At 34.5% G+C, this 25,253-nt stretch overlaps 3 protein-coding genes across 5 annotated transcripts; 2 read left to right on the plus strand and 1 right to left on the minus strand.

The window, feature by feature from the left end:
* Positions 1-5,394: 5,394 nt before the first annotated feature.
* On the plus strand, positions 5,395-12,105 carry LOC130950770 (lysine-specific demethylase JMJ29-like). Its single transcript, XM_057879351.1, has 13 exons — positions 5,395-6,365; positions 6,476-6,591; positions 6,800-6,896; positions 6,982-7,120; positions 7,378-7,441; positions 7,521-8,277; positions 8,921-9,250; positions 9,592-10,065; positions 10,411-10,483; positions 10,569-10,654; positions 11,056-11,175; positions 11,639-11,697; positions 11,870-12,105. The coding sequence occupies exons 1-13, from the start codon at positions 5,592-5,594 to the stop codon at positions 11,943-11,945; spliced, it is 3,165 nt and encodes a 1,054-aa protein (XP_057735334.1). The 5' UTR covers positions 5,395-5,591; the 3' UTR covers positions 11,946-12,105.
* Positions 12,106-13,985: 1,880 nt separating this feature from the next.
* Positions 13,986-15,868, plus strand: LOC130947470 (WAT1-related protein At3g30340-like). Its single transcript, XM_057876175.1, has 6 exons — positions 13,986-14,202; positions 14,403-14,459; positions 14,763-14,879; positions 15,003-15,405; positions 15,515-15,666; positions 15,748-15,868. The coding sequence occupies exons 1-6, from the start codon at positions 14,015-14,017 to the stop codon at positions 15,866-15,868; spliced, it is 1,038 nt and encodes a 345-aa protein (XP_057732158.1). The 5' UTR covers positions 13,986-14,014.
* Positions 15,089-18,389, minus strand: LOC130947469 (pentatricopeptide repeat-containing protein At5g08305). Of its 3 annotated transcripts, XM_057876173.1 has the most exons (5): positions 18,159-18,389; positions 16,320-18,052; positions 15,933-15,952; positions 15,659-15,790; positions 15,089-15,307 (listed from the first exon to the last, which is right to left on the minus strand). In XM_057876173.1, exons 1-2 carry the CDS (start codon positions 18,239-18,241, stop codon positions 16,408-16,410), a joined length of 1,728 nt encoding a protein of 575 aa, XP_057732156.1. In that variant the 5' UTR covers positions 18,242-18,389; the 3' UTR covers positions 15,089-15,307; positions 15,659-15,790; positions 15,933-15,952; positions 16,320-16,407. The 3 variants fall into 3 exon arrangements, with proteins under 3 accessions (XP_057732156.1, XP_057732155.1, XP_057732157.1); XM_057876172.1 differs by lacking the exons at positions 15,089-15,307; positions 15,659-15,790 and having other exon boundaries at positions 15,833-15,952; XM_057876174.1 differs by lacking the exons at positions 15,089-15,307; positions 15,659-15,790 and having other exon boundaries at positions 15,833-15,952; positions 16,320-18,066.
* Positions 18,390-25,253: the final 6,864 nt, after the last annotated feature.

Genomic DNA, 25,253 nt, shown 5'->3' on the forward strand with positions numbered 1-25,253 from the left:
TAGTTTGTCTCTCCCACAATGAAGATGGTGGCATAGTTTCACTTACGGATTGGAATAATTAAATTGAGATATGTGTAAAAGGTTATGATATGATTAGTGATAATTATGATTATGTTAATGATAAATTTGATGATAATTATTGTTAAATACAACATACACATTAAAAATAAGTTAAATACAAATTATGCTTAAAATACAAATTTTTAAAATACAACACACATATTAAAAATAAGTTAAATAATATATGTATTTATACATAAATTTACAATAGATAATTTGATAACTAATTTTTATGTAAATGTAATATTTTTATTATAAAAATTAATAGTATGTTATATATATTTCGCCCCCAATATCAAATTTTTTTGGATCTGTCACTGTAGACAAGTGAGGTTGGTAATTCCCTCTCTTGTGTTACTGTGGACAAGTGTGGTTGAGAATTTCCTCTCTTGTTACATCAAAAAATTGGATAAAGGGTTGAGGATTCCTTTCAATTCAATTTTTGATTGTAGTGTGAACGAGTTAGATTGAGGTTTTCTTATTGTTACATCACAGTCTTTATTTGATTGTGAAGTATGGCGGACACTATATCCCAGATAGCGCGACCTCCAAGGAGAATGTGGAGGTTGAGAATTCAGTACAGTTATACATATATATGTATGACATGTTTCTCCCGGAGATGCATGACAGAGAGTGTATCTAGGTTTGCTACCAGATGTGTCGTGTCTGGAAGTATAACCGACACATGAACTCATGGTCAGTAAGACAGACATGCATCATATGTATTTGTTTGCGATTGCTTAGGTGTGCATAATTACTTGGTTTGTCTAATTGATATTATGGTAATTACTAATTGTGCTACTTGTCGTAATTGTTCTCTATGTGTGATTATTTGCTTAACTGCTTTGTTACTTGTGATTGTGATTTATTGGTTCAGATTTACTGTGAATTATTATGGCTTGTAAGAGATTGACTAAATGGTAAATCTTGAAGAAAGTAGGAAATGAGTAATGTGCCCTGTGGTAGAAGTTAAGAAAAATAAACGACAGTAAATTTAACTTGGTTATTTATGAAAAAAGAAATGTTTAGAGAGTAAGATTCATAAGGTAAACAATGATCATTATGGTAAAATAAACTTTTTTATAAAATCTCTCTACTGAAACTTTCGAGTTAGATTCTCACCTCTTACGGCCCTATATTTTTCAGGAGACGGACAAGGAAGCCTATGAGAGTTTACTGAGCTTTTGGTCGTGCTTTCTTTGTTGTATTATCTTAGATGTTTTCTCTCGCCTTTGTTATCGTTATTTATATATTTTTAAAGAGGGATAGGAGTTGTGATTTTATATTTTGTATATTACTTGTATTTATCATTCTTATAAATGTAAAAGTGTTGTGATAATTTGTATGTATGTATATACGTATAAAAGAAAAAAATGTTTCAGATTTTTCAAAAAAAGGTAAAAAATGATTGCAGGTAAAGGCTTTTATTTATTATAGTTATATATAGAAGTTATTGTAATATCCTCGCTATCAAAGTGGCTTAGCCAAAAGCGACAAAGCGTGACGTTTAATAATGAAAGTGTTACAGCAATCGTTAACAACATCAACATTACCATTATCGTATTCTATTTTTCGTCTTATGTTACTCTTTTTTTTCTTTTTTAAAGGTTTTTATAATGCGCTTTTACTTCTTTGAACGCTATTTTTAATAATGATAATTCTCTGCCAAATAAAACTACCATTGATGAATAAATTTTTTAAAAAGTATTAAGATTAATAGTTTGTAAAAATTTAAACTTTCAGACATACAAATAAAAGTTGCCACAAAATCAATTTAAATCAATATTTAATGGACTTTTCAATAGAAAGTTTGCATTGTCTTAAAATAACAAGAGCAAAGATAATGTTGTTCTTCTCTTTTAGGAATTACTTTATATTTCATATAAATGGATAAAAAACTAGATTAAGTTATGTTTAGTTGATATCTGAAAATAATAAAGATATATGCATAAATACACAAAAGTACTTAAATACAAAATACTTAATTTTTTATCTTGTTTGATAATTCATACACAACAGACATAAAATTCAAAATTTCACAAAAATATCAATTATACACTTACCAATCTCCCACCACCATCACTTTTGTCCTTCTTTCTCTTTCAGAATTACATATTATCAGCCATCAATAGCACTACAATCTTTAACCAAACACAAATACAATAATATCCGAATTCAAATTAAATTTCATACGTATAAAATATTAAATTTTTTCAATTTCATGCATCACAAATAAAATAATATCCACATATTCAATTATTTAATAAAAATTTAAACATATACAAATTGATTATAGAATTAGAGATTTTTAAAAGTGAGGACATTAAATAACAAGGATGAGAAGAAACTCCCTATAATAGATTGAGAAATGGGAGGAGATGCTGATGACGCAATGCGTAGAGATTTATTTTCTAGTTGTCATAGAGAATTGTCATAGAGACCCTGAAAAAGAAAGAGAACAACAGATGCACAAGAGGAAGGGTAAGACCGATCAAATGAGACGTTCTCTTTGGAGACGTCGAACGATGCCACTAGAGAGAGGATGAAGGGCAATGCCGTCAAAGTCTAAAGTCGACAGTGGTATAAGATAGAAAAAGCTATACCTTATGAGAGATAAAAAAAAAAACCAGACATGATGAATTTAGATGGAAGAGCAGAGGCAACCTTGTGGCATATTAGACGACAATGGAGTAGAAGTGACAAATCTGGACGAATGGCTAAGAACAGAAGTAAGATGGCATAATGGCGGTAGTAGTAATGGCGATGAAAGAGGGAGCAATGATGGAGAGAAGAGGAGAATGAGTTCTATAATTTTTTTTCTCAGTTATTTTGGTAAAGTGTGATATTTTATTTTATATTTTTTGAGTGAGACTAAAAAAAATATGTGAGAGAAGCTATTGAATAATAAAAAATTATATTTTATTAAATAATTGAAAAAAAATTGAGATGATTCATTTTTAAAAGAAGAATAATAGTAAAAAGAAAAAAGAAGAGAGAAGAGAATAAGAGAAAAGAAAGTGATAGAAGAAGAAATTAAATGAGATTAACATTGATGAAGTTTAAAAACATTTAAACATAAAAAAAAACAAATAAAAGTTTGTGTACGGATGAGTTCCTGAGCATTTGAAAATACATTTAAATCCCCGACCTTCACAAATTTTGGACGGATGAGTCCCTCCGTCCAATTGCCTCCGTCAGACCCAACAGAAAAGTCTGACGTGGCTCCGTTCTGATGACGTGGCATGACGGATTAACATGTGGACTGCTGACTGGAAGATGTACTTTTAAAAATTGGACAAATAAGTCCCTGTACCTAAAAAAAATTCAAAGACTGGAAACGAAGCGTTTAGATTTAGAACATTGAAGAACACAGTGTGCAGATTCGTCGATCTTCCTTCGTCAATACTTCTCAACCATGAAACATATTAATCATCAAAGCCTGACATCACTCATAAGTCATAATGAAACAAATTAGGGACGAAAGTAAACAAGCAACCTGGCTGTTGAGTTGTAGTTGCATTTGACAGAGATGAAGAAACAACAGGATCCCCCTTTTGGATTGAAACAGCATTCTCTGGGTTAAGGTTAGTATCCAAAATAACCGAAATTTGTGCCTCAGCCTACATTTTTTTTCACCCTGGTATATGCTCATTCTATGGTATTCAATTGCACCAAAGATACAAGATTTAGTTCCCTGTGATCAACAACAAAAACCAATTTTTTTACTGAGAATAAAAATTATGCCTCAGCTGCAACTCACTTGAATAACTTGTGGATCATATTTTTTTTTTAATTTAGGTACACAGCCAAAATTCACAATGTAGCTTACAGGCACAAAAAAAAAATCACTAGCATCAGTCTTATTTCCATTGGCCTACTTCACCTTCTTGTAACCTAATTTCCCAATCAATGGCACATACAGTTTTTCAAGGTCCACCCCTTTGCTGAAGAATCTGTCAATCCACAAGTACCCTCCGCCTCTCAAAACCCTATCCACATCAAACAGCAAGAACTCCATCATCGTCACTGGAATCCACTGGTTCACGGCACACCCGCACCGCACAAGGTCGACCACTCCGTCGAACACCGGTAGCCGCTGCTGCAGCGGCACGTGAAGTGGCACAAGCCCCCTTAGCGCCACCGCTTCGCTGTATGGCACACCCATGCGCATAGTCGTCGTCACAACTGTCACGTTGCGGAGCTTCATCGTGGCGGCGAATGACCCAGTGCCGCCACCGACATCGAAGCCCAGCCGGATGACTGACTTTGTGGACTTGGCGATCTGGAAGAGCTGCGAGATCGGGAGATCGAGGTCGGTTTTGTAGGTTGTGAACTTAGACGAATCGAAGGAAGGGTTGAAGCCTAGGTTAGGGTTTTGGCGGTGAAAACAATTGACGGATTTGCAAGGGTAATGGTCCCAAATTACAGAGAAATCAGGGAGTGAAGAAGGGAAAGGGCTTGAGGGAGAGGGGATGAGGGTTTGTGCGGCACGATTCGGGAGAAGTAGCTAGCGGTGGCGGGAGAGGGGGTGATTTTGGCGATTGGAGAGTTGAAGAGAGGTGATAGAGTGAGAGGATGTTGGTGGCCACCATTGCCATCAGAAGAACAAGGTTTAGTGTCATTGAAGAAGGTGAGGATTAGTTAAAACGACGTCGTTTTGAACAACAGGGACTTATGTGTCCATTTTTCAAAAGCTCCATCCCACTAATGTGCCACGTGGGAAGCTGTGATGCCAGGTAACAGAGGGGAGAGCCACGTCAGCCTTTTCCGTTGGGTCTGACGGTGGCTTATGAACGGAGGGACTGATCCGTCCAACTTTTAAGAATGTCAGGGACTTAAAAGTATTTTCCAATGGTCAGGGACTAAAATGTCCGCGGGATAAAAAGTCAGGGACTAATTTGTCCTTTTCTCTTGATTTTAAAAGCATGTATTTTGTATGATATTGTGTTCATAAACATTATGTGTCTAATCGAAGTAAGCAGTAGACGTATATCACTATATCCTCGTAACTAAACACGGTTTTAGGATTCACTCCAAAAATTAATTTAGTTTTGACACACAATTGGTGTGAAAATGATGTTGGCGCCACATTTCAAAATGCTACCTCCGTTTCCCCCCAATCTCACTTGACTAGTCAGAATTATCTTTTTTATTTATTTATTATTATTATAATTATAATAATTATCTTCTCTCAATGATGAAAGAATTAGAAACGCCCATCCAATCTAAATAATCCAATGATAAAATTTACTGAATTAAATTGAAATTACTATTTAATTAATCAAAGCAGCAAAAACAACATAACAAAACCAAACCAAACCCAACCCACAGGGATGAGAGCGATTCGGAACTAGGGCTCTCCCACGCGCCCACGGTTTCATCGTACTGTTTCTTCTGTACTTTCTTGTTCTCTTCTCTCTCTCTCTCTTTCATTCATTCCTTCTCATTCACACTTCACTCTCTTCTCTTCTTGTTCAATTTCTTGTTCGGTTTTTCTTCCACACAATCAAGCTTTCACATTTGAACCTTCCATGGAGCCTCCACTCCTACCGAAGAAGCCCCTTTCCGATAAAGTTCCGAACTTTGATGCCCACAAACAAGAAGGTGACTCTGCTCACCACCTCCCGGCAAGCGCGGTTACCGAGGACCAGGTCGATGAAGGCGTGGAAGGTGTGGATGTGGACGAAAAGGAGCAGCTTTTGAAGAGTGGTGATAATGGGGCTGAAGGTTTCTCTTCCGTTCAAGAAGTTAGTGTTGTTAGAAAGAAGCGCGGAAGAAAGTTTAAAAAGGACATGCTGGAGGACTTGGAGATCGAGAGGAAGAAGAAAGGTGATGATGATTCTGCTGCTATGACTGTGAAAACGCGCGTAAGAACAAGTGTTCCAAGTTATGCTGAGGATGTCAAAGAAGAATATGATGATGATGATGAGGGTCTTGGTGAGAAGAAGAGACGTGGCAGAAAACCGAAGAACCAGAAGAAGGAAGAACGCCCTAGTAATGAAAATGACGTTCCAAATGTTGAAAATGAGTCAAAACCTGATATGGATAATGAAGGGGAAGATGCAAATGGCGATGTTCCGGAGAAGAAAACTGGAAGGAAAAGAAAGAACATGGATGGTGAGCAAAAGTGTGAAAATACAAAGATGGAAAATGAGGAGTTGGGGTCTCATTCCAATGCTCAAATTGATGCTGAGACGACTTCAGATTCCTTGGAAAAAAGTGAGAATCAGCGTAGTTACAGTTTAAGGCAGAATCGTGCGGTCAAAATGCAACAAGAGGAGCCAAAAGTCAGGAGAGACCAAAAAGTAAAAACACCTTCTCTTTACTCATTTGTTCCTTATGTGTGTATGTATAAATAAATGTTTTGTTTAGATTAAAATTTTGGTGTATGTTTCTGATGATTGTGAGTCAACAGTTCGTTGAAGAGGAGAGCTTAATGTGCCATCAATGTCAGAGGAATGATAAAGGTGATGTAGTGAGGTGCACTAATTGCAAGACGAAAAGATATTGCATGCCCTGTATAGGCAATTGGTATTGCTTTCTCTATTTTTTTTATTTCCCGTTTTGTTGGTTATTTTTGCTAAAGTTACAATTGATTACTATATCCTATTAAGGGAAAAAGGTAATTTATAGTCCATAGAAGTGCTGTGTCTAAGGAGAGCTTCACCGATTTATTGATGATAGCTGATTTTTTTTAAAAATTTGTTTATTTGTTTATTTTGTTTGGTGTCTTGTGAAGGTATCCCAATATGAAGCCAGATGAATTTACTCTCTGTCCTGTATGCCGAGGCAATTGTAATTGTAAAGCATGTTTGCGATCTACTGATCTTATTAAGGTTTGTTCTTTTTTCCATTGTATACTGATTTTCCTTTGATTTTCAGTATTTTGCTTTTTAACTGTGGCCGTTTGGTTTTATGTAGGAAATGAAGAAGAGGAAAAATACCAACAACCATAAACAAGTTGATTTCTCTTTGTATTTGCTAAAAGGCGTTCTTCCATATATAAAACAGTTGGATAAAGAACAAACAGCTGAGAAAGAGTTCGAAGCTAAAAGACAAGGTATCGTTTGTTTGATCATTCTCAACTGAGGTCATTGATGTATAGGTTGACAGTGCCCTAAAATTAATGAATTTGGATCTTAGTTTTGTGTATTAACATGATTTGGTAATTGTACTAAATTATTCTTCCTGCATGCAGCAAATCAGCATATCTAGTGTTTAGGGTTATAATCTGATTCTTAAGCCAAAGTATAGTACCGTTTCTATATCGGTTTCATTGTCTAATTTGGTTGTGGGACACTGGGATGTGGAATACAGGGCTTTCACCCTTGGAGCTAAAAATTGAAAAGGCAGATTTTCAACCAAAAGAACGTGTCTACTGGTTAGTATTTCTCTGATTCCTTCTTGTTTTTCAGTTGCCTTTCTTTCCATTTAGTTGTTGACTCAATACTTTCTTGTAGTGACAACTGCAAAACGTCAATATTTGATTACCACAGAAGCTGTGAAACGTGCTCTTTTGACCTGTGTCTCAGCTGTTGCCATGAACTTCGTAATGGGCAGCTTTTAGGTGGTCCAGATCCAATTGGGTTCGGGTTTGTCAACCGGGGAATCGGATATCTGCATGGTGAACCAAAACCAGAAGTAAAGGGAAAATCCAATGGATCACAGGTTCAGACTCAGGAATCACAGGCTATTCCTGAACCACGTGGGTGGTCAAGGGATGGGTGGCATGCAGAGAGTGATGGCAGCATACCCTGCCCAAAAGTCACTGAGGAGTGCTGTGGCAGATTTCTGGAGCTGAGAAGTGTATTTGGTCCAAATTTTATCTCTGAGTTAGTACACAAAGCAGATGAGCTAGCAGAAGCATATAAGCTTGACAATTCAGTTGAGATTCCTGATAGCTGGTGCTCATGTTCGACATTGAGAAACACTGTTGATAAAAATAAAAATACAAGGAAGGCAGCTTCCCGTGAAGATTCCAGTGACAACTTTTTATACTGCCCGTCAGCTTTAGATCTACAACAGCATGATGATGTAAAACATTTTCAATGGCACTGGAGCAAAGGAGAGCCTGTGATTGTCAGCAATGTGCTCGATTGTTCATCGGGTTTGAGCTGGGAACCACTTGTCATGTGGCGTGCATGTCGTCAGATAACTAACACCAAGCATGGTATACATTTGGATGTTAAGGCACTTGATTGCTTAGATTGGTGCGAGGTTTGTTCAATTTCTGAAACCTTTAATGCGCAGGGTTTTTCCTTTGTTTCTTTGTCTTGATTTTCATGAGGCTTATTTCTGATTTACTTGAAAGGCTAATAGTCTATACTATTGTTTTTGTTGAATCTTTTTCTAAATAGGCATGTAGAAAAAGTTGTATTGTTGCATTATTGTAGCAAGTTGGAAGGGTTTCTTTGTTATTGTAGTCAGGGTTAGTCTTAGGAATAAACTTTCAGCACATGTTTGCTTGTGGTAAATTGTTTCTTCAAACCTTCACAGCACATATCTCCTCTTCTGAATGTCTCATGTCATATCTTACCATTGCGCAAATCTGTCAGTTTGTTGCTGTCTGTTTTCCTATTTTTTCTTTCTTTTCTTGTTACCTTTGCATCTGTGGTTCATGCTTCTGGACTTGTATTTTTGCCTTATTCTTTTTTTACCTTTAGTTTTCAAATCACACTTGTGACTTCCTAGCAAATGTTAAGATGATTTTATGATTTATGGTTGAATATATTATTGTTTTCCATTTGTACTCATTCTATTCATTGTTTCAGCAATTATTTAAACTCTACTAATTTTACTTAACATTTCTATTCTCTTGCTGGTGATTTATACATGTTTGACTCGAGTTGATTAAATGCAGGGAGATATTAATATCCACCAATTCTTTACTGGGTATTCAAAAGGACGTAAAGATTGGCTTAACTGGCCTCAGATACTGAAATTAAAAGATTGGCCACCTTCTAATCTATTTGAGGAACGTTTACCACGTCACTGTGCTGAGTTTATATCATCCTTGCCCTACAAGGATTATACAGATCCTCTTATTGGTGCTCTTAATCTTGCTGTGAAGTTGCCGAAGGAAAGTATAAAGCCAGACATGGGGCCGAAGACATATATCGCTTATGGATTTCCGGAAGAGCTTGGGCGTGGGGATTCGGTGACTAAGCTCCACTGCGATATGTCTGATGCAGTATGTTTTCTCCACTTGTCGTATTAGGCATATTTTTTATTATGATTGCATTTCACAGATGTTTCATATGCATTGGTTGTAGTTTTTGTAGTCCAGGTCATATATTTTTTGGCTCACTATGTCATCTCTCCATAAACTCTCATTTGATCCTATGTTTCATGAGTGATTGATAATCTGCCAGAAGAATGTATCTATGATATGCTGATAATGTTGCAAACAAATTTCCATACCAAGGATTTATTGCTATTTTTGGCTCATTGAGTGCATACTGAATTACTTATTCATGAAGAATTATTATATATCTTTTCTTTTCTTTTTTTTCATTAAACTGGATGCTTTAGGTAAATGTGCTAACTCACATTGCTAAAGTGGAATTGGATTCTGACACACGTGAAGCGATTGAGACATACAAAGCAAAGCACCTAAAGCAGGACCAGAGGGAATTGTATGGAGTTCATGAGGGAGAAACTACTGATGACATGCATAATGATTCATGGTCAGCCATAAATGCTTCTGACAAGCAAAATGGCTCTAAAGTTGTGGAAAATGAAAGTGGACTATGTGACATGAAAGTGGATGAACAGTTTCATCAAGCTTCTGGTAATGAGAGTGCAGCTGTAAATATGGATGGTCTTTGTCGTGGGTCAGAGTTGAAAGAGGCTGAAAAAGCGCAAGAACAAGAAAAAAGTACGTCAGATGCCTCTGATGGTGCTCTCTGGGATATTTTTCGAAGAGAGGATATTCCTAAATTGCAGGAATATCTGAAAAATCATTTTAGAGAGTTTAGACATGTGTATTGCAGTCCTTTGACACAGGTAAAATAGTAAAAATAATTCTCTTTTATTTGACACTATCTTTTCTACTTGTAGTTAATCTTGCTATGAACATATTCTTATAGCTACCTTTACATTTGTAATATATGGACTGTTAACCCTGATAGCATTGATCTGATAATATCTTTCTTTTAAAATTTGTGGATGGGTGAATTATGTTCATGCGTAATGGACGCTGGACATGGGTGATTGATGTGATATGCGATACTGAGACATGCCATAAACATTCTGAACAAAGTTTGTTAATTTATTGATAATAACAATAAATTTTCCCTCAGTCCCTTTGCTTATATGTTTTTTGTTTGAATTGTATTTCTGTTGACATAGATCATTCACCCCATCCATGATCAGACCATGTATTTGACTGAGTATCATAAGAGGAAGCTTAAGGAGGAGTATGGTTAGTTATTTCCATAAACTTTCCTATTTTGTTTGATTGATAATTAAATTGTACCGGCATGTTAACAGCTCTTTATTTCTTGTAGGAATTGAGCCCTGGACTTTCGTTCAGAGGTTAGGAGAAGCTGTTTTCATTCCAGCAGGTTGTCCTCACCAAGTCAGAAATCTGAAGGTAAGAACATACATCATACATGATGCATTAGTCACATCTTTAGTGTACTGGGTTGTTTCTTTATAAAAATGTAAAGAATTTTCTTTTGTGAAGTGAGCCAGATGAAATCGCTAATCATATTCAAAATAGTTATCCCACAACCATTCTAGCCATCACACCAAATCCGGAGGATAATATTACAACTTTAAATCTAGGAGTAGAACCAGATATCGGCTTCTTGAAAGGCCTATTTCTTTGGCATTGTAATCTCTTTTGATATACAGAAAAATTTCCTTTTTGGCTTTTTCTAACAACCCTTGCAACTAGCCACTTTTTCTGACTTGATTAATTTTTTTTATTTTAAGTAGTTCCTGAAATCTATTCAATCAAAACATAATCAAGTGAATTCCTTCCTTTTGCAGTCATGCATCAAGGTTGCCCTTGATTTTGTATCTCCTGAAAATCTTGGTGAGTGCTTCCGATTGACAGAGGAATTCCGCACACTCCCAATAAATCACAGGTCTTCTGAGGACAAGTTGGAGGTATAGCAAACAATATTTTAGTTCAACGTTACTAATTACTTGTTTCTTTGTTTTTAGTTGGTAACACTATATCTTATTTCTTTATTGAATGTAGCAGATCTATTCAAATTGATTCTTGAATTGAATATAACATGATATAGCAGTTCTAATCAGATTGATCCTTGAATATTATCTTTGACATCAAAATGGGTCTTTAAAGACCATTTTGAAGTATATTTGCTATCCGATAACATTACTGACTACTGAGTATCACATTGTATGTCTAATCTTGGCATGTGTAGTTTCTGCTTATTAAGAATTTGTTTTTGTATATCAGAAGTTTATTCTCACTAACTAATTTGTTTAAATTTGATAGTTCCAGCATGAACTTTACGTGTCCTTCATATTGCGAGCTTAATAGTTTCTTGTTGGTGTATAATGTAAATGCTTTACACTTTCTGAATTGCTGTGTTATTTGCACCAGGTGAAGAAAATAACAGTATACACAATGAAAAATGTGGTTAAAAATTTGGAGGAAGCACGGTTAGTGTTTGCGATCCTTACGCCTATCTGGTTTGCATTGTGATGCATGCATTATTTGATTACAATGGTTACTTTGATAAGGCATTGTTAGACTATTGTTTCCCGGTTCATGAATCATGACTATGAATTTGAGTTTATTATTTGATTTACTAAATTGGTGATTTTTATACAGGTCTGGGAAAAGAGAGGTTCAGGATGTAAGTAAATACAACCGCAAGAGAATGAAGTCAAAAAAGATGATTTGGTAGAGTCAATGGCCTACTTGGCTGTGATGAATCTTGTGTTCCATAATTAGTATATAGTATCACTGCTCATGAATGTTTGGACTGTGTTTAGTGTTTAGGGGCATATGCTGATATGAGCATTGTACTTTTAAAACTTGATTAGTGCATTATATTTCTCTCCCCATTACTATATGGTTACTACTTTTGTGAAAATTCTCATCCAACGTCTGCAAAGCTAACAAGTGAAAAATCTGTGGACACAAGCTCAAAAATTAGGGGGACATGTGGTTAGAAAAATGTTTTTTATATTTCTAGAGTTTTATACTAAACTTCATATTGAAAATGATTTTACAATGTAAGATTTTGAATCTAAAAATGTTACATGAATCCCACATCTGATATCCTTTAAATCTGACGAAATGCACATAACGTAATTGTAAAATGAAAAGTCCAATAAGATTAATTATATTGGGTAAGTTTGTACTTCTAGGTTTTCTATGCAATTTGATTTTGATTCAATATATTAACCTAACAGTTTATCATTGATTCAGCTCATTGTTATCTTTTTTACTAAAGGGAGTAATAATGGCATAGGAACAATTGACAACAGTTAAAAGTTAATATATTACATCATGAGTTTGAATGGAATGAGAATGAGGACAAGAGTGCAACAGAATAAAATAAAATGTAGCATAATCCCTTACCTTTCTTTGTTGGATCCATTATTATATATATTTTTACAGAAAACGGAATAAAACAAATTTTCCATTTTGATTCCAGTAAAATTAAATTAATTACTTGAAAGGAAATGGGTATTCAATTTCTATAATGAAATGACCATTCCCTGTAATTATTGCTTATTCCAATTCTCATTCTGTTCCTATGGTATTCCTTTTCCTCTTACCAAATGGGGAATTAATTAAGATATCTAATATTAGTGCTCAAAACTGTGTCAAAATCGTATTCCCAGAATATCATGTACAAGGAGATTTTACTTCATAGTAAGGCAGGAAGGCTAACGTCATGAAACTATATATTATATACATTTCACAATTAACCATTTTTACACGTCAAGTTTTTCTTCACAAACTGGCCATAATGCGTTCCAGTTACAGAGCATCATTCAACAATCTCCTAGCTTCTTTCCTTTGCCAAGATTTGACATCTTGTTCTTGCATGTCACAAAAGATATAATCATATAATCTATAACAAAAATTCAATTTTGATGCTATGTCAGGATAAATTAATTTTATACGTGTATCTAATCACATAATGTCATGTCAATAACAATAACTACTTTTTACATTAACTGTATGAATAGTCATTTAAAAAAACCGATGTAATTGAACGACTATGTAAAACGTTTTTTACTGTCAGTGTATCAAAATTAAACTCAATAATAAATAAACATGTAAAAATACAAAAGAAATAAACAAAAAATAGATTCCCAGATAGCCATGAAGAAAATGGAGACAATGTCATATCATATCTGTCGCTACTTTTCTGTTGATGCTTCTAGCAAGTTAAGAGCCACTTGTAAAAAGGGTAAGGTGTTAATGGTTCTAAGATATGTACAGGTTTTTTGGGCTATGCATAAATGCATTTATATAGAAAAGAAGATAATTCTGTTGTCAAATATGTGAATGATGCATATAAATCAAACGTGTTATTTAGCACTTACTCCACCTGAAGAAAATACAATTCTGGCAAGGGAAAGTGAAGAGAATAAACGATTAAAATATGGCAAATGGACCGAAAAAGTTTTAGATGGGATAAGTATGATTTGTTCCAAATTTCGTTAGGCTGAGATCAATCAATGACGATTAACGAATATCACATGGTTTTGGGTGTTGGTCCAGCAAGATCACACGTAAATTTCCACCATGAAAAATGAAATAACAAACTAAATAGTGGAGTTTGAAATTTTGACTATGGAGTGTTTGATGTGATGAAGAATATATATTATGTTTGTTCCTCTCTTCTTGGAGGTTATTAACTCCCTATGGCCTATATATTGAAGAAAATCATAGCATCTTTCAAAGCTCAACAAACAATAAAGTCCTAAGTAAAAAGCAAAGAAAAATATTGTTAAGATGTTGATGCATTGCAGGGGTTTGTTTAAGCCAGTTATTATCTTGATTATTGTTAACTTAGCTATGGCTATTGTAAATTTACTTATGAAGAAGGTTCTTAATGGAGGAATGGACAACATGTCCATTGTAACATATAGACAAGCAGTTTCATTTATCTTCATGGCACCTATTGCCTGCTTGTATGAAAGGTTAGAATCACTTCCATCTTTTCACTTCTTTCTGCTTATTCTTAACTCTCATCCCCTGCCTCCATAGGTCTTTGATGAATAATATACTTTCCCTCACTGGTTTTGAACCTAGCATGTATAAAAGTTAGAAAACATTATTCTTTGTTTCTACAACAGAGAATTGTATTTAAAATTAGACTTAGTTTTTCTGCTGTTTACAGGAAACACAAATTGGAGGCTCACATAATATGTCTCCTTTTCCTCAGCTCTCTTGTCGGGTATGTAGTCGAAAAAAGTTGTGTATTCATTTTGTCTCGTATACTGAACTAACAAATATCTCTCCATCAATAGATGAGACTTGGAATCCATTCAATATGGCACCCCATCTAATGATGGGGAAGCATGTGTTATCTTAATGTACAAAATAAAGTGAGTAAAAATATCATAACTCTAAGTGATTTTAGAGCCAAAGATGCATGCTTCTAGTTGTCATTAACATATAAATATCCACTCAAGTTTATGATTTAATTTTTTACATCTATAAGTTTACATAATTTTAAAATTTTGTCAATGCTTTCCAGAGTAACACTCACCCAATACATATTTCTTCTTGGACTTGAATATACGTCTGCAACGTTCTCATGTGCATTCCTCAATGCTGTGCCAGTATTCACCTTCATCGTGGCACTGCCATTTGGGTAAGTCAAACAAAATGTTACCAACTTAGTATATGTTAGTTAATGATGGAAAAAAGAAATATTTAAATTAGATAGTCTTTGAATTTCAAATAATTCTAACCATCGTTGAAAATATTTTTCTAGGATAGAGAAGGTAAACATCACAAGCAAGAGTGGGAAAGCCAAAATCTTAGGGACTGTTGTGTGTATTGGTGGAACTTTGGTATTGATCCTCTATAAAGGAATGCCCTTAATCAACCCCCAAGCACAACACACAGCAAACGAAGCATCAAGTGGTCCTCCAGCCAGAAAGTTAGAAAAATGGATCATAGGTTCAATATTTCTGATTACAGGGTGCCTTCTTTGGTCTTCATGGTTTATCATACAAGCAAAGATTAGCAAAAGATATCCATGTCAATACTCTAGCACAGCTATTTTGTCCCTATTTTCTGCCATTCAATCAGCAATATTAACATTAATCATCAAGGGAAATAATGCCTCCTGGATTCTCAAAGGAAAGCTTGAAATAATGAGTGTTATATATGCTGTAAGTATAATCTTCACAACTATACATCATCTGTGATGTATCAACACTAAATCCCTGAATAAATGCACAAACTTTTGCATCAATTTTTTTTTTTTAAATGTGAACGTAGGGGTTGGTGGGATCAGGCTTGTGCTATGTGGCAATGTCATGGTGTGTCAAACAAAGGGGTCCAGTTTTTACTTCAGCATTTACCCCCCTTGTACAAATATTTGTGGCAGTGCTTGATTTCTCTATATTAAAGGAAGAAATTTACCTAGGAAGGTTGATTCTTTTGTGACCCTTCTATGATTTATATCCTTATACCTTCCAATCCCCTAACATATTCCTGCCTCTTATAATCAGTGTTGTAGGATCGGCCTTGGTTATTACTGGCTTGTATATTCTTCTGTGGGGGAAAAGTAACGAGAACGCACCATGTGTCAAGGATGCACAAGCAAGCCAACAAGATGTAGAATTGCAATAGCATTGGCATCATAGAAACATCAATAAATCTGAAACTACTCCAGATACTAGATGTGGCATCTAACCTTGGGGGGTCATGAGTTCTCTGTATATATATAAAAAAAGCAATTAGTTACAGCATTTTACATGCACTGAAAGTTGATAAGTTCAAGAGTTGGAAGCAATGCAGAAGATAAACAAATTCAGATCAAGAAATGATATGTCAATTGTTCAAATTCAATATATTATAGCCAATGCATGTTTTGTTCTCAAAGACTTAGAATTGGATTGTGCATTCGAAGTATAAGGAGATTTCTAAACTAAGTTAAAATATGAAACTGGATTCTAGCTAATTCTTCGAAAACATTGGAGTAATTCAACTGCTATGGCAAAAGTTAAAGAATTAGATTACTAAATGGTTAATTATAAATTAATTATTAACTATCTTAATTAATAATGTATCAACAACTTACTTATTGCAGCCAACTTGGATTTCCAGGAACTGTCCCAAACCTGACACTATTCAGTATCCAGTCAAGAGAAAAGGAACTCATCTTTTGTTCATGGACCATTCAACGCAATTTCTTGATCTTGGCAGCAGCCAAGTTTCATTTGATATACAACAAAATTCAGCATAGAATACGTTTCCTCTGAATTATGATGTGTTTTATCATGAGCAATGAAACTATGAATGACTCCTGATATTTCAACAGAGCTAAACCCAGGCGACTTTTTTACTCCTCTTCTCTCCATGGCTTCTCTCATGCTTCTTGCATCATCCCAGCGCTTTTCAACTGCATAAGCATTGGATAAGCCAATGTATCTTCCATCATGATATGGTTCCAGCTCAATAAGCTTCCTGCCAACTATTTCTGCAAGATCAAAATCTCTATGGTTTATGCACCCACTAAGAAGGGCACCCAACACAGATGCTGTTGGCTGCATGGGCATTTGACAGATAAATTGGTATGCAGCGGCTAATTGACCAGCACGCGCCAGCACATCCACCATGCAAGCACAGTGCTCACTTGTAGGTGTCATGCCACATTTGCTAAGACTCTCGAAGAAGTACCATGCTTCTTTAACTAACCCACCATGGGCACACGCAGCCAACAAACACAGGTATGTGATCTCATCAGGAAGGACACCAACTACTTGCATATCCTTGAACAGTTTAAGAGATTCTTGGACAAACCCATGTGTGGCAAGACCTCCAATCATTGCATTCCAAATCAATACGTCAGTTTTATTCTTTGAGACACCGTGGAATACAAGAAAAGCCTCGTCTATTGCCCCACATTTGGCATACATGTCCACTAGAGAAGTCTGCAAGACCAACGTCATTGGCAATCCATTGTCAACTACATAATTGTGCATTATTCTCCCTTTTTCAAGAGCACCAAGGTGTGCACAAGCACACAATACACTCACCATAGTTACTTCATTGGCCTTGGGACCAACAGCCCGCATCTTTTCAAAGACAGCCAATGCTTCCCTATATTCCCCAGCCTTAACATAACCATCAATCAGAGAGCTCCATGATCTAACATCCTTCTCTGACATGGAATCAAAGACTTTGCGAGCCAGAATCATTTCTCCACACTTCGCATAGCCATCCAACATGGAATTCCATGAAACCAAATTTTTACCTTCCATACAATCAAATACCTTGTGAGCCAACATAATATTACCACAAGAAGCATACATATGTATCAAAGAATTCTGGATAAACCTATCAGACTCATGCCCAGTTTTTATAATGTGAGAATGGACTGACACTCCAGCTTCCAGGTTTAAAAGGCGTGCAGACGCCTTAATGAGAAAAGGGTATGTTAAGTAATCTGGAGCAAACCCTAGTCTCAGCATCTTCAGAAATACAGAGAAAGAACCATTTGGGTTTTTGCTATTTGAGTAACCCCTTATGATTGTATTCCAACAAAGAATTGATGGACTGCATAACTGGGAGAAAACCCTGTAGGAATAACCAATGTCCCCTGAATTTGATAGGGCAGAGAAGAAAATAATCTTGGATACATATGATTCATCCTGAGATAAGCCCTTAGAGACCACAATAGCATGAAGCTGCTTCAGTTCAAGCACTGATTTACATTTATCAAGGAGGCTAATTAGGGTTTGGTTTACATTTGCAATTTTACTTGGTGACAGTGACACTCCAAGCATTTGCGTATATGTATCGTAAAATCTCCTGCAGGCTTAACACTTAAGATGCATGGCAACACCAACAAAACACAGATTAAGCAGCAGAATTTAAGGTTTATAAGCAGAAATTGGAAGATTTCATTTGAACATACCTGAAGGAAAATGCAGTAGCTGAAACTCTTGCTAGAAAACATGGCATCGATGCGATTTTTTTTTTTTTTTTTGGTTTACGCATCGATGTGACTTTGATCTGACAGTGTGGGAGGCGCCTCCATTGATGGTGGCGAAAGAGCTTTTTCTTTTTGCGTCAGCGGAAGAGCTTCTCTTGCCCAGCCGAAAGCCTAGTTAGGGACGTGTAGCGCAGCAGAGCTCCCTGGAGAGGTCGAAGTCGGCAGCAGCAGCAGCAAGGTAGGAGAAGGATCTGTTCAGAAGAGTATGGGTGGGTCGGGTTCAGGGGCGGGTTTCTGGGCGGTTGGGTTCTTTTCTTGCTGGGCTGGGCCCATGACCAAAAACAAAAATAAATTTCATATACATGTTCAACTTTATTTTGCAAGTTTAATGACGTATTATTGCATTGTCCAACATATGATATTCTATATGATTCTTAATTCATGTTATAAGAAATATTTTAGTTAGTTACTACAACTTATTTTCTAAAACAAAACTCAGTACACAATAAAATTACAGGTTATTGGAACTAAAGATGATTTAAACTAGTTGTTTGGTAAACAACTTAATTAAACTCCTTTTGAAAACATAATTTAAATAATAAATGACTATATTAAAAATAGTTTATAAATAAGTTATTTTATGTTTAAATTTTGAATTCTAAAAATGCTTATTTTTATAGAAATATGATAAAAAGTAGTAGTATTATGAGAGAAGTCATTTTTTTAACTTCTCTATAAGCTCCTAAATAGCTTTTTAGAAAATTATAATTTAATTTTAAAAATTATATCAAACATTAATACTACTACTTTTCATAAGTCAAAATAAAAAAAAATTACTTTTAAAACTTTCCAAACTAACGTTAACACGCTAATTATTAACTGATACTAAAGATTCTTTTAATGCTCTTTAAATGAGATACTGAATTTGTGCTAATTATAATTCTTTTAAAAAAACATGGATAACTTTTTATTTAGTGCATTAGATTTTCACTTCTTCCATTAAAAAAAAAATAATAAAAAGGTAATAAAGTATAAACATAATTTTTTATGTTCACTATGACCATACAAATTTTGTTTTATGCAATTCATTTAGACCTTGTTGATAATTTTTTATAATAAAATATCTCAATTAATTTAGTCATATGATTTCCTAAAAAAATAATAATTATTGTAATAAATTCAATTTAAATAATTTAAATACCACTGATTCATTTAAACCTTATAAATTTTTAATTTAAGACATTTTTTTTTACTCCAATGACGCTAAATTTTATATTCCAATTTCAATTCCTACCACAAATAATACTAACTCACATAATTAAACACCTAATAACTACACTTTAAGTACTTATAAATTTGTGGAGTGAACATATTTTTAAGATGTCTTTCGGCTGCACTCCCACTAAATTGCACTTTTCTCTTTATATTTCTAGTACTGTTAAGTGTTAGTTATGCATCCTAAATCAACAATAAATTTCAATAACGCTCTTGGATAGAGTTTCATTTTTTCGTCACAAATTCTTAAGTAAGTAATTTTATTATCAAAGTATTGCTAATTTTTGTAGTTATAGAGATCTAGGATATATTATATCTATTTATAAAAAATGGTATATTTTTTATGGATATAGAGATAATTTTTTTTTAATTAAGATTTATAAGAAAAAAGTCTAGGGGATCAGCACTTTTTTAATAATTTGGTCAGCACTTAGCTATCAAAAGAAAAGTGAATAATCTTTTACTATTGGATGTAATCTCACACCATTAAAAATACTATTAATGATCAATTGATGATTACAAAACACAAAATTTGCTGACCCCTAACACTCCTCAATTTATAAATCAAATGATCAAATTTGTTTACCACAAAAAATTTAGGGTTTGACTTATGATCAAGAAAAAAACAGAGTCTCACATTTATAGGTGAAAATAAATTTTTTTCTATGTAAAATAAATTGGGGAGCTTGATTTGCATGTTTAAAAAAAAATTAATATTATTTTTAAAAAAATAAAAACAAAAAATACGAGCCTTAAATTTGTGGTATTCATACTAAAAAACATACAAAATTTTCACATTATTAAGAATAGTGCAACTAAATATCCTTTAAAAGTTGTCCATCATTCAGTTTTTAGAAAAGAAAAAAACTAAAAAACAAATAATTTTTTATAAAATTGAGTATTTAAATTAATTAAATAATATTATTTAAATAAAAAAATTGACTAAAGACTGAAATTTTAAAGAGCAAATAGCATTTCACTTCAACTGTAATATAAAAAATAAAAATCGTTAAAATATGTCATGTGTCATTCTTCCACTGTAATTAAAAATTAAATATTTTCTTCCAAAATTAAAAAATTCTCTCATCCTTTCTCTTTTTTTATCTCTCATTCTTTTTTCTATTTTATCTTCTTATATATCATTATCAATGATTAATTACAAATTTGATAATCAATATGTACAATATCACATTTTTAATTACAAATAAAATTAAAATTAAAATATAGCTATATTATTATATTACTAATTTAACAACTAAAACGTGTCACATGACACCTTCTCATTAAAATTGAGATTAAATATTTCGCTCTAAAATTAATAAACTCACTTCCTCCATCCTCTTATCTACTTCTCTCCCTTTATTTATTTCTCTTTATCCTTCTCATTCTATATATAACTTATAATTTATATTACTAATTTGACAAATCAAAATGTGTCATCAGATATTCTTTTATTACAATTAAAATAAAATATATTACTCTAAAATTAACAAATTCTCTATTTATTTTTTTTATCTTTCTCCTTCATTATCTATCTCTCTCTACTTTTTTATTCTATAAAATTATAAAGAATACATTAAATTTATAATTAAATATAATTAAAAAATAATTTATAACATTATTCACATAAAAATTATTATTATATATATTTTTTATTTAATTTTAAATTTTACCGCTTATCTTTTTAATATTTAGTTTTAATTCTCTTTTCTTACATATTTATTATATATAATTTGGGAATAATACTAATGTGTGATTAATAATTAGAATTAAGATTCAATTATTTTAAAAAAATATTTTAAATTAATTTTATAATTATCAATATAATTTTTTATACTAATATCTAATTATATTTTTATATATAGAGAATGAAAAAATATTATTTTTAAAAAACAAACATGAAAGTTATTTTTTTGTTTATATAATAGACTTAAGCACTTAACACCTAATTAAATATATTAAATTTTTTAAACTTTTGATAATAAATATTAAAATCATTATTATTAGTAAAAGTTAAAGTTTTACATAAAAGACAACTAAAAAATTGGGCAAAACACGCATATAAACCAAGTTGAAACAGATTTTACACAATTCTACCAAAGAAAAAAACGTTATAAGGATCTACCAGGAGAACATTTGTATGTAGTTCGAATCAGACCAAGTCGAATTACACCAATCAATAGTAATTCGAATCAGATTAATTCGAATTGGAACAATTCGAATTAGGTCTGGACCAAACCATCATAGTAATTCGAATCACCCTAATTCAAATTACACACACCAACCCACACTAGTTCGAATTGGAGTGATTCGAACTAGGAACCGGTTTCAACGCCCATAGTAATTCGAAACATACTGATTCGAATTACCATCGAACAAGCTACGTACCCATGGTATTTCGAAATGCTCCAATTCGAATTACAATGGTTTTGCCTATAAATAGAGTTCGAAATAATCTCATTCGAACCACTATTCCAAATTTCTACCTCCACCAAATTCTAGAGCAAAGTCTTTCCAAACAACTCCAAGAAAGGGTTGAACAGAATATTCAGCCGATGGGGATAACCCGCACCGACTTTATCGCTTTGATGGAGTCGCCCATATAGCCGGTGTTATCAATAAGGAGGTTAGTGCGGACTTTTTCCTTTAATTTAGGATTTAATGTGATTTTTTTTTCATATTCTTGCCTTTTATTCATTAGAATAGTAGTCATTATTTAGCGTTGTTAAATTAGATAGGATTGTTATATAAGCGTTTTTTGCTAATGATCACAAATAAATAGGATAGTGTGAAAAGTAAGGACAAAATCGGGTGTAACTTTTTAGAAGTAAGATTTTTTTTAACATGAATAGTAATCAGTAATCCAAATTTTTATATCGTAATATTTTTTTTTAAAGAAGTATGATTTAAAGATATTTGCTCAATAGAGGCATAGTTTGATGGATATACGGTGTTATTTTCGATGTTACGGCGTTGTATTATTTGGTAGTGTACATTATTGAATAATGTTGTATGAATATGTTCCGAGCTAAGAGACATTCTGGTACATTCTTTATGCAGCCCCACCGATATATTGCGAGCATGTGACGGCAGCAGGGTATGCGTCTGGATGAGAGATACGTTCCGTACTTCTGGTCGGGTTATACCATCTTGTCCAGATGAACGAGAGATGGTTTAGGCTGGATGAGCCCCTAGTTAGTGCGTTCGTGGAGCGCTGGCGTCCGGAGACGCACACGTTTCATATGCCGTTCGGGGAGTGCACCATTACACTGCAGAACGTGGCATACCAATTAGGACTGCCGATCGATGGACATTATGTTAGTGGTTGCCTGACAGATTTTCAAACGTACATCGAGGGTGGTCGGCTAGCTTGAGTGTGGTTCGAGGAGCTGCTGGGTGCATTATCTCATGTGAACCAAATCTAGAAGTTTGCAGTGAATTGCACCTGGTTCCAAGAGATATTTGGAGAGCTTCATGAGGGAGCCGATGAGCCCACTGTTAGGAGGTATGCCCGAGCCTATATCATGATGCTATTAGGAACTCAACTATTTGCCGATAAGTCCGGCAATCGCATTCACATTAGGTGGCTCCCATACGTAGCTAGGCTTGAGGACATACGTGGGTACAACTGGGGATCAACTGCTCTCTCTTTGTTATAGTGCATGTGCTGCGTGGCGAACAGACACGTGGTGAAGTTAGCCGGACTGTTACAGCTACTTCATTCATAGATCTTCTGGCGGTTTCCTAGATTCAGACCCGTTGGATATGATACGTTTAGCTGGCCTTTGGCCTCGAGGTACTAGTATATTCAAAATGATTTTATTGTTACCATTATAAGGCATTAGTTTCGTCATATGCTATTATTGATTTTATTGATGCAAACAGATGAATCAACTCTCACCATCGGCATGATGAAGGCCGAGATCACATGATAATCAAGACTCATGTGATCGCTCGAGATTGACGTCGCCAGACATGTATGAGGTCCGTTGTACCGTTTTACCTCCCAAATACCATTGCGCTAGCGGAGACTAATCCTAATAAACCATGTGCACCCTGTTCCCGAATTCAGTACACTTCTCAAGATACTTGCGATAATTGGACTCCACCACTTTGTACTGTACCCCGCGTCGGATGCTATACGTCTTCATGTTTAACACAACCTCCTCTTTATCCTGAAACTACTGACCAACCTGAAACTCTATAAAACCTCCGGTACCCTGGGTAACCCTGGCACCAAATCCAATGGGTTCCATAGGAACCCCCTCCTGTCTCACGGCATCCAAGTCCAAAGATGAAAAATGCGGAGGGTACTGTTGAGTCCCAGAGTAAGAACCACCGCCAACCCCAGCTAGATTACTCGCTGCAATGTCATCACCACTATCATCAGCACTGATGTCCGGCTCCACATCATCATTGTCATCATCATCCAGCAATGCATCATCCATACCAGTCGGTACTCCACACTGTAAGAGAATCGACACCCTATCAACGATACCAACCTCTCCGCCACCACTGCGGTTGAGATCAACGGCGAACGACGGGGAGGCGACAAGCTCGTCCCGAGGTGCAATCATAGGCACGGATGAAGATGTACCAACAGGTCTCGAACTAGAACCAGCTACCGTACCTGGTGTTTGGGTATTCCGGTTCGAACCTCGTGAGCTAGAGATCATATCAACCAGCTTTGTCAACAGCTCAGGTGTCTTGACCTCGAGAAACTGCCGACGACAATGGAACAGAACCTCTAAATCCTTGTCACTCCCTATGACAAAAGAGTCGTACTTCACATCATCTCGCAGCACTGAGATCGGAATGCGATAGAATAACTTCTCCACCCGTTTCACGCCTTATAGCCCAAGTTTCTGTATTATAGAATTCAGGAAGTCATCGAAGCTCGTCGTGGGTCTCACAAAAATACTGAGGGGATCCTTATCAATGAACTTCACACCAGAGCATGTTTTTTTCTTAATAGACCCTCTATAATGCACCAATATTAAAAAACTCTCATCGCTAGCCATTGTGTTTCACTCTATTGAGAGGAATTCACGTTCACACCATACTTATACACGTATGGGGCTTCATAATTCGAAACAGCCAATTTCAAATTACATACATATAATTCGAATCAGTTAGATTCGAACTATATAACGAATAGCTCCCCTTATAATTCGAATCAGTGTGATTCGGACTACCCTGTGCACAATTCGAATCAGCTCGGTTCGAACTACGTAGAACATCATCGTCCATGCATAATTCGAATTGATTAAATTCGAATTACTACTGATTTAAGAGTTTGAAACTGTTTGATTCGAATTATATACAAACATGCTTTTAGGTGATCTATATTACGTTTTTGCATTTAGTCGAATCCTGTAATTTATCCTCCCATTTGATTTAGTTGCGTGTTTTGTCCTAAAAAATTTATTATTTAATTTTTTTATTTATAAAGATTCTGATCTTTTTAGTTAATGAATATTTGTATCTCTTATAATTTTTTATAAAAATAATTTAATTTTATATTTTTTGTTTTAATTTATAATATCAAAATAAAATTAACTTAATTTTAAAAAGAGTTATACTCTCTTAATATTACGGACAAAAAAACTAAATGTTAATATTGCCTAGGAGTGTGTGTACAACAGGATGATGATCCATAGATTCACTGGTGTTGGCAGTAGTACATTCGATATTTCGATTTCTTTTTTTGTATTGTTCACTTTTTATAAAAAAAAAAAATCAGAGATTGAATTTACCAATTTGTGTAGTGGTCGAAAAAGAATTTGCTCCTATTAAAATCGA

The sequence above is a fragment of the Arachis stenosperma genome, chromosome 9 (genome assembly GCF_014773155.1).
Source record: "Arachis stenosperma cultivar V10309 chromosome 9, arast.V10309.gnm1.PFL2, whole genome shotgun sequence".
Classification (NCBI taxonomy): Eukaryota; Viridiplantae; Streptophyta; class Magnoliopsida; order Fabales; family Fabaceae; genus Arachis; species Arachis stenosperma.

What these genes read in the sequence shown, in the direction of transcription:
- LOC130947470 (XM_057876175.1), top strand. Translation starts at nt 14,015, where the DNA reads ATGTTGATGCATTGCAGGGGTTTGTTTAAGCCAGTTATTATCTTGATT. An exon ending in ATTGCCTGCTTGTATGAAAG is followed by an intron (nt 14,203 to 14,402) that starts GTTAGAATCACT and finishes TGCTGTTTACAG; the next exon opens with GAAACACAAATTGGAGGCTC. An exon ending in TTCCTCAGCTCTCTTGTCGG is followed by an intron (nt 14,460 to 14,762) that starts GTATGTAGTCGA and finishes AATGCTTTCCAG; the next exon opens with AGTAACACTCACCCAATACA.
- LOC130947469 (XM_057876173.1), bottom strand. Translation starts at nt 18,241, where the DNA reads ATGCGTAAACCAAAAAAAAAAAAAAAAATCGCATCGATGCCATGTTTT. An exon ending in GCTACTGCATTTTCCTTCAG is followed by an intron (nt 18,053 to 18,158) that starts GTATGTTCAAAT and finishes TTAAGCCTGCAG; the next exon opens with GAGATTTTACGATACATATA.
- LOC130950770 (XM_057879351.1), top strand. Translation starts at nt 5,592, where the DNA reads ATGGAGCCTCCACTCCTACCGAAGAAGCCCCTTTCCGATAAAGTTCCG. An exon ending in CCAAAAGAACGTGTCTACTG is followed by an intron (nt 7,442 to 7,520) that starts GTTAGTATTTCT and finishes ACTTTCTTGTAG; the next exon opens with TGACAACTGCAAAACGTCAA. An exon ending in ACCAAGTCAGAAATCTGAAG is followed by an intron (nt 10,655 to 11,055) that starts GTAAGAACATAC and finishes TTCCTTTTGCAG; the next exon opens with TCATGCATCAAGGTTGCCCT.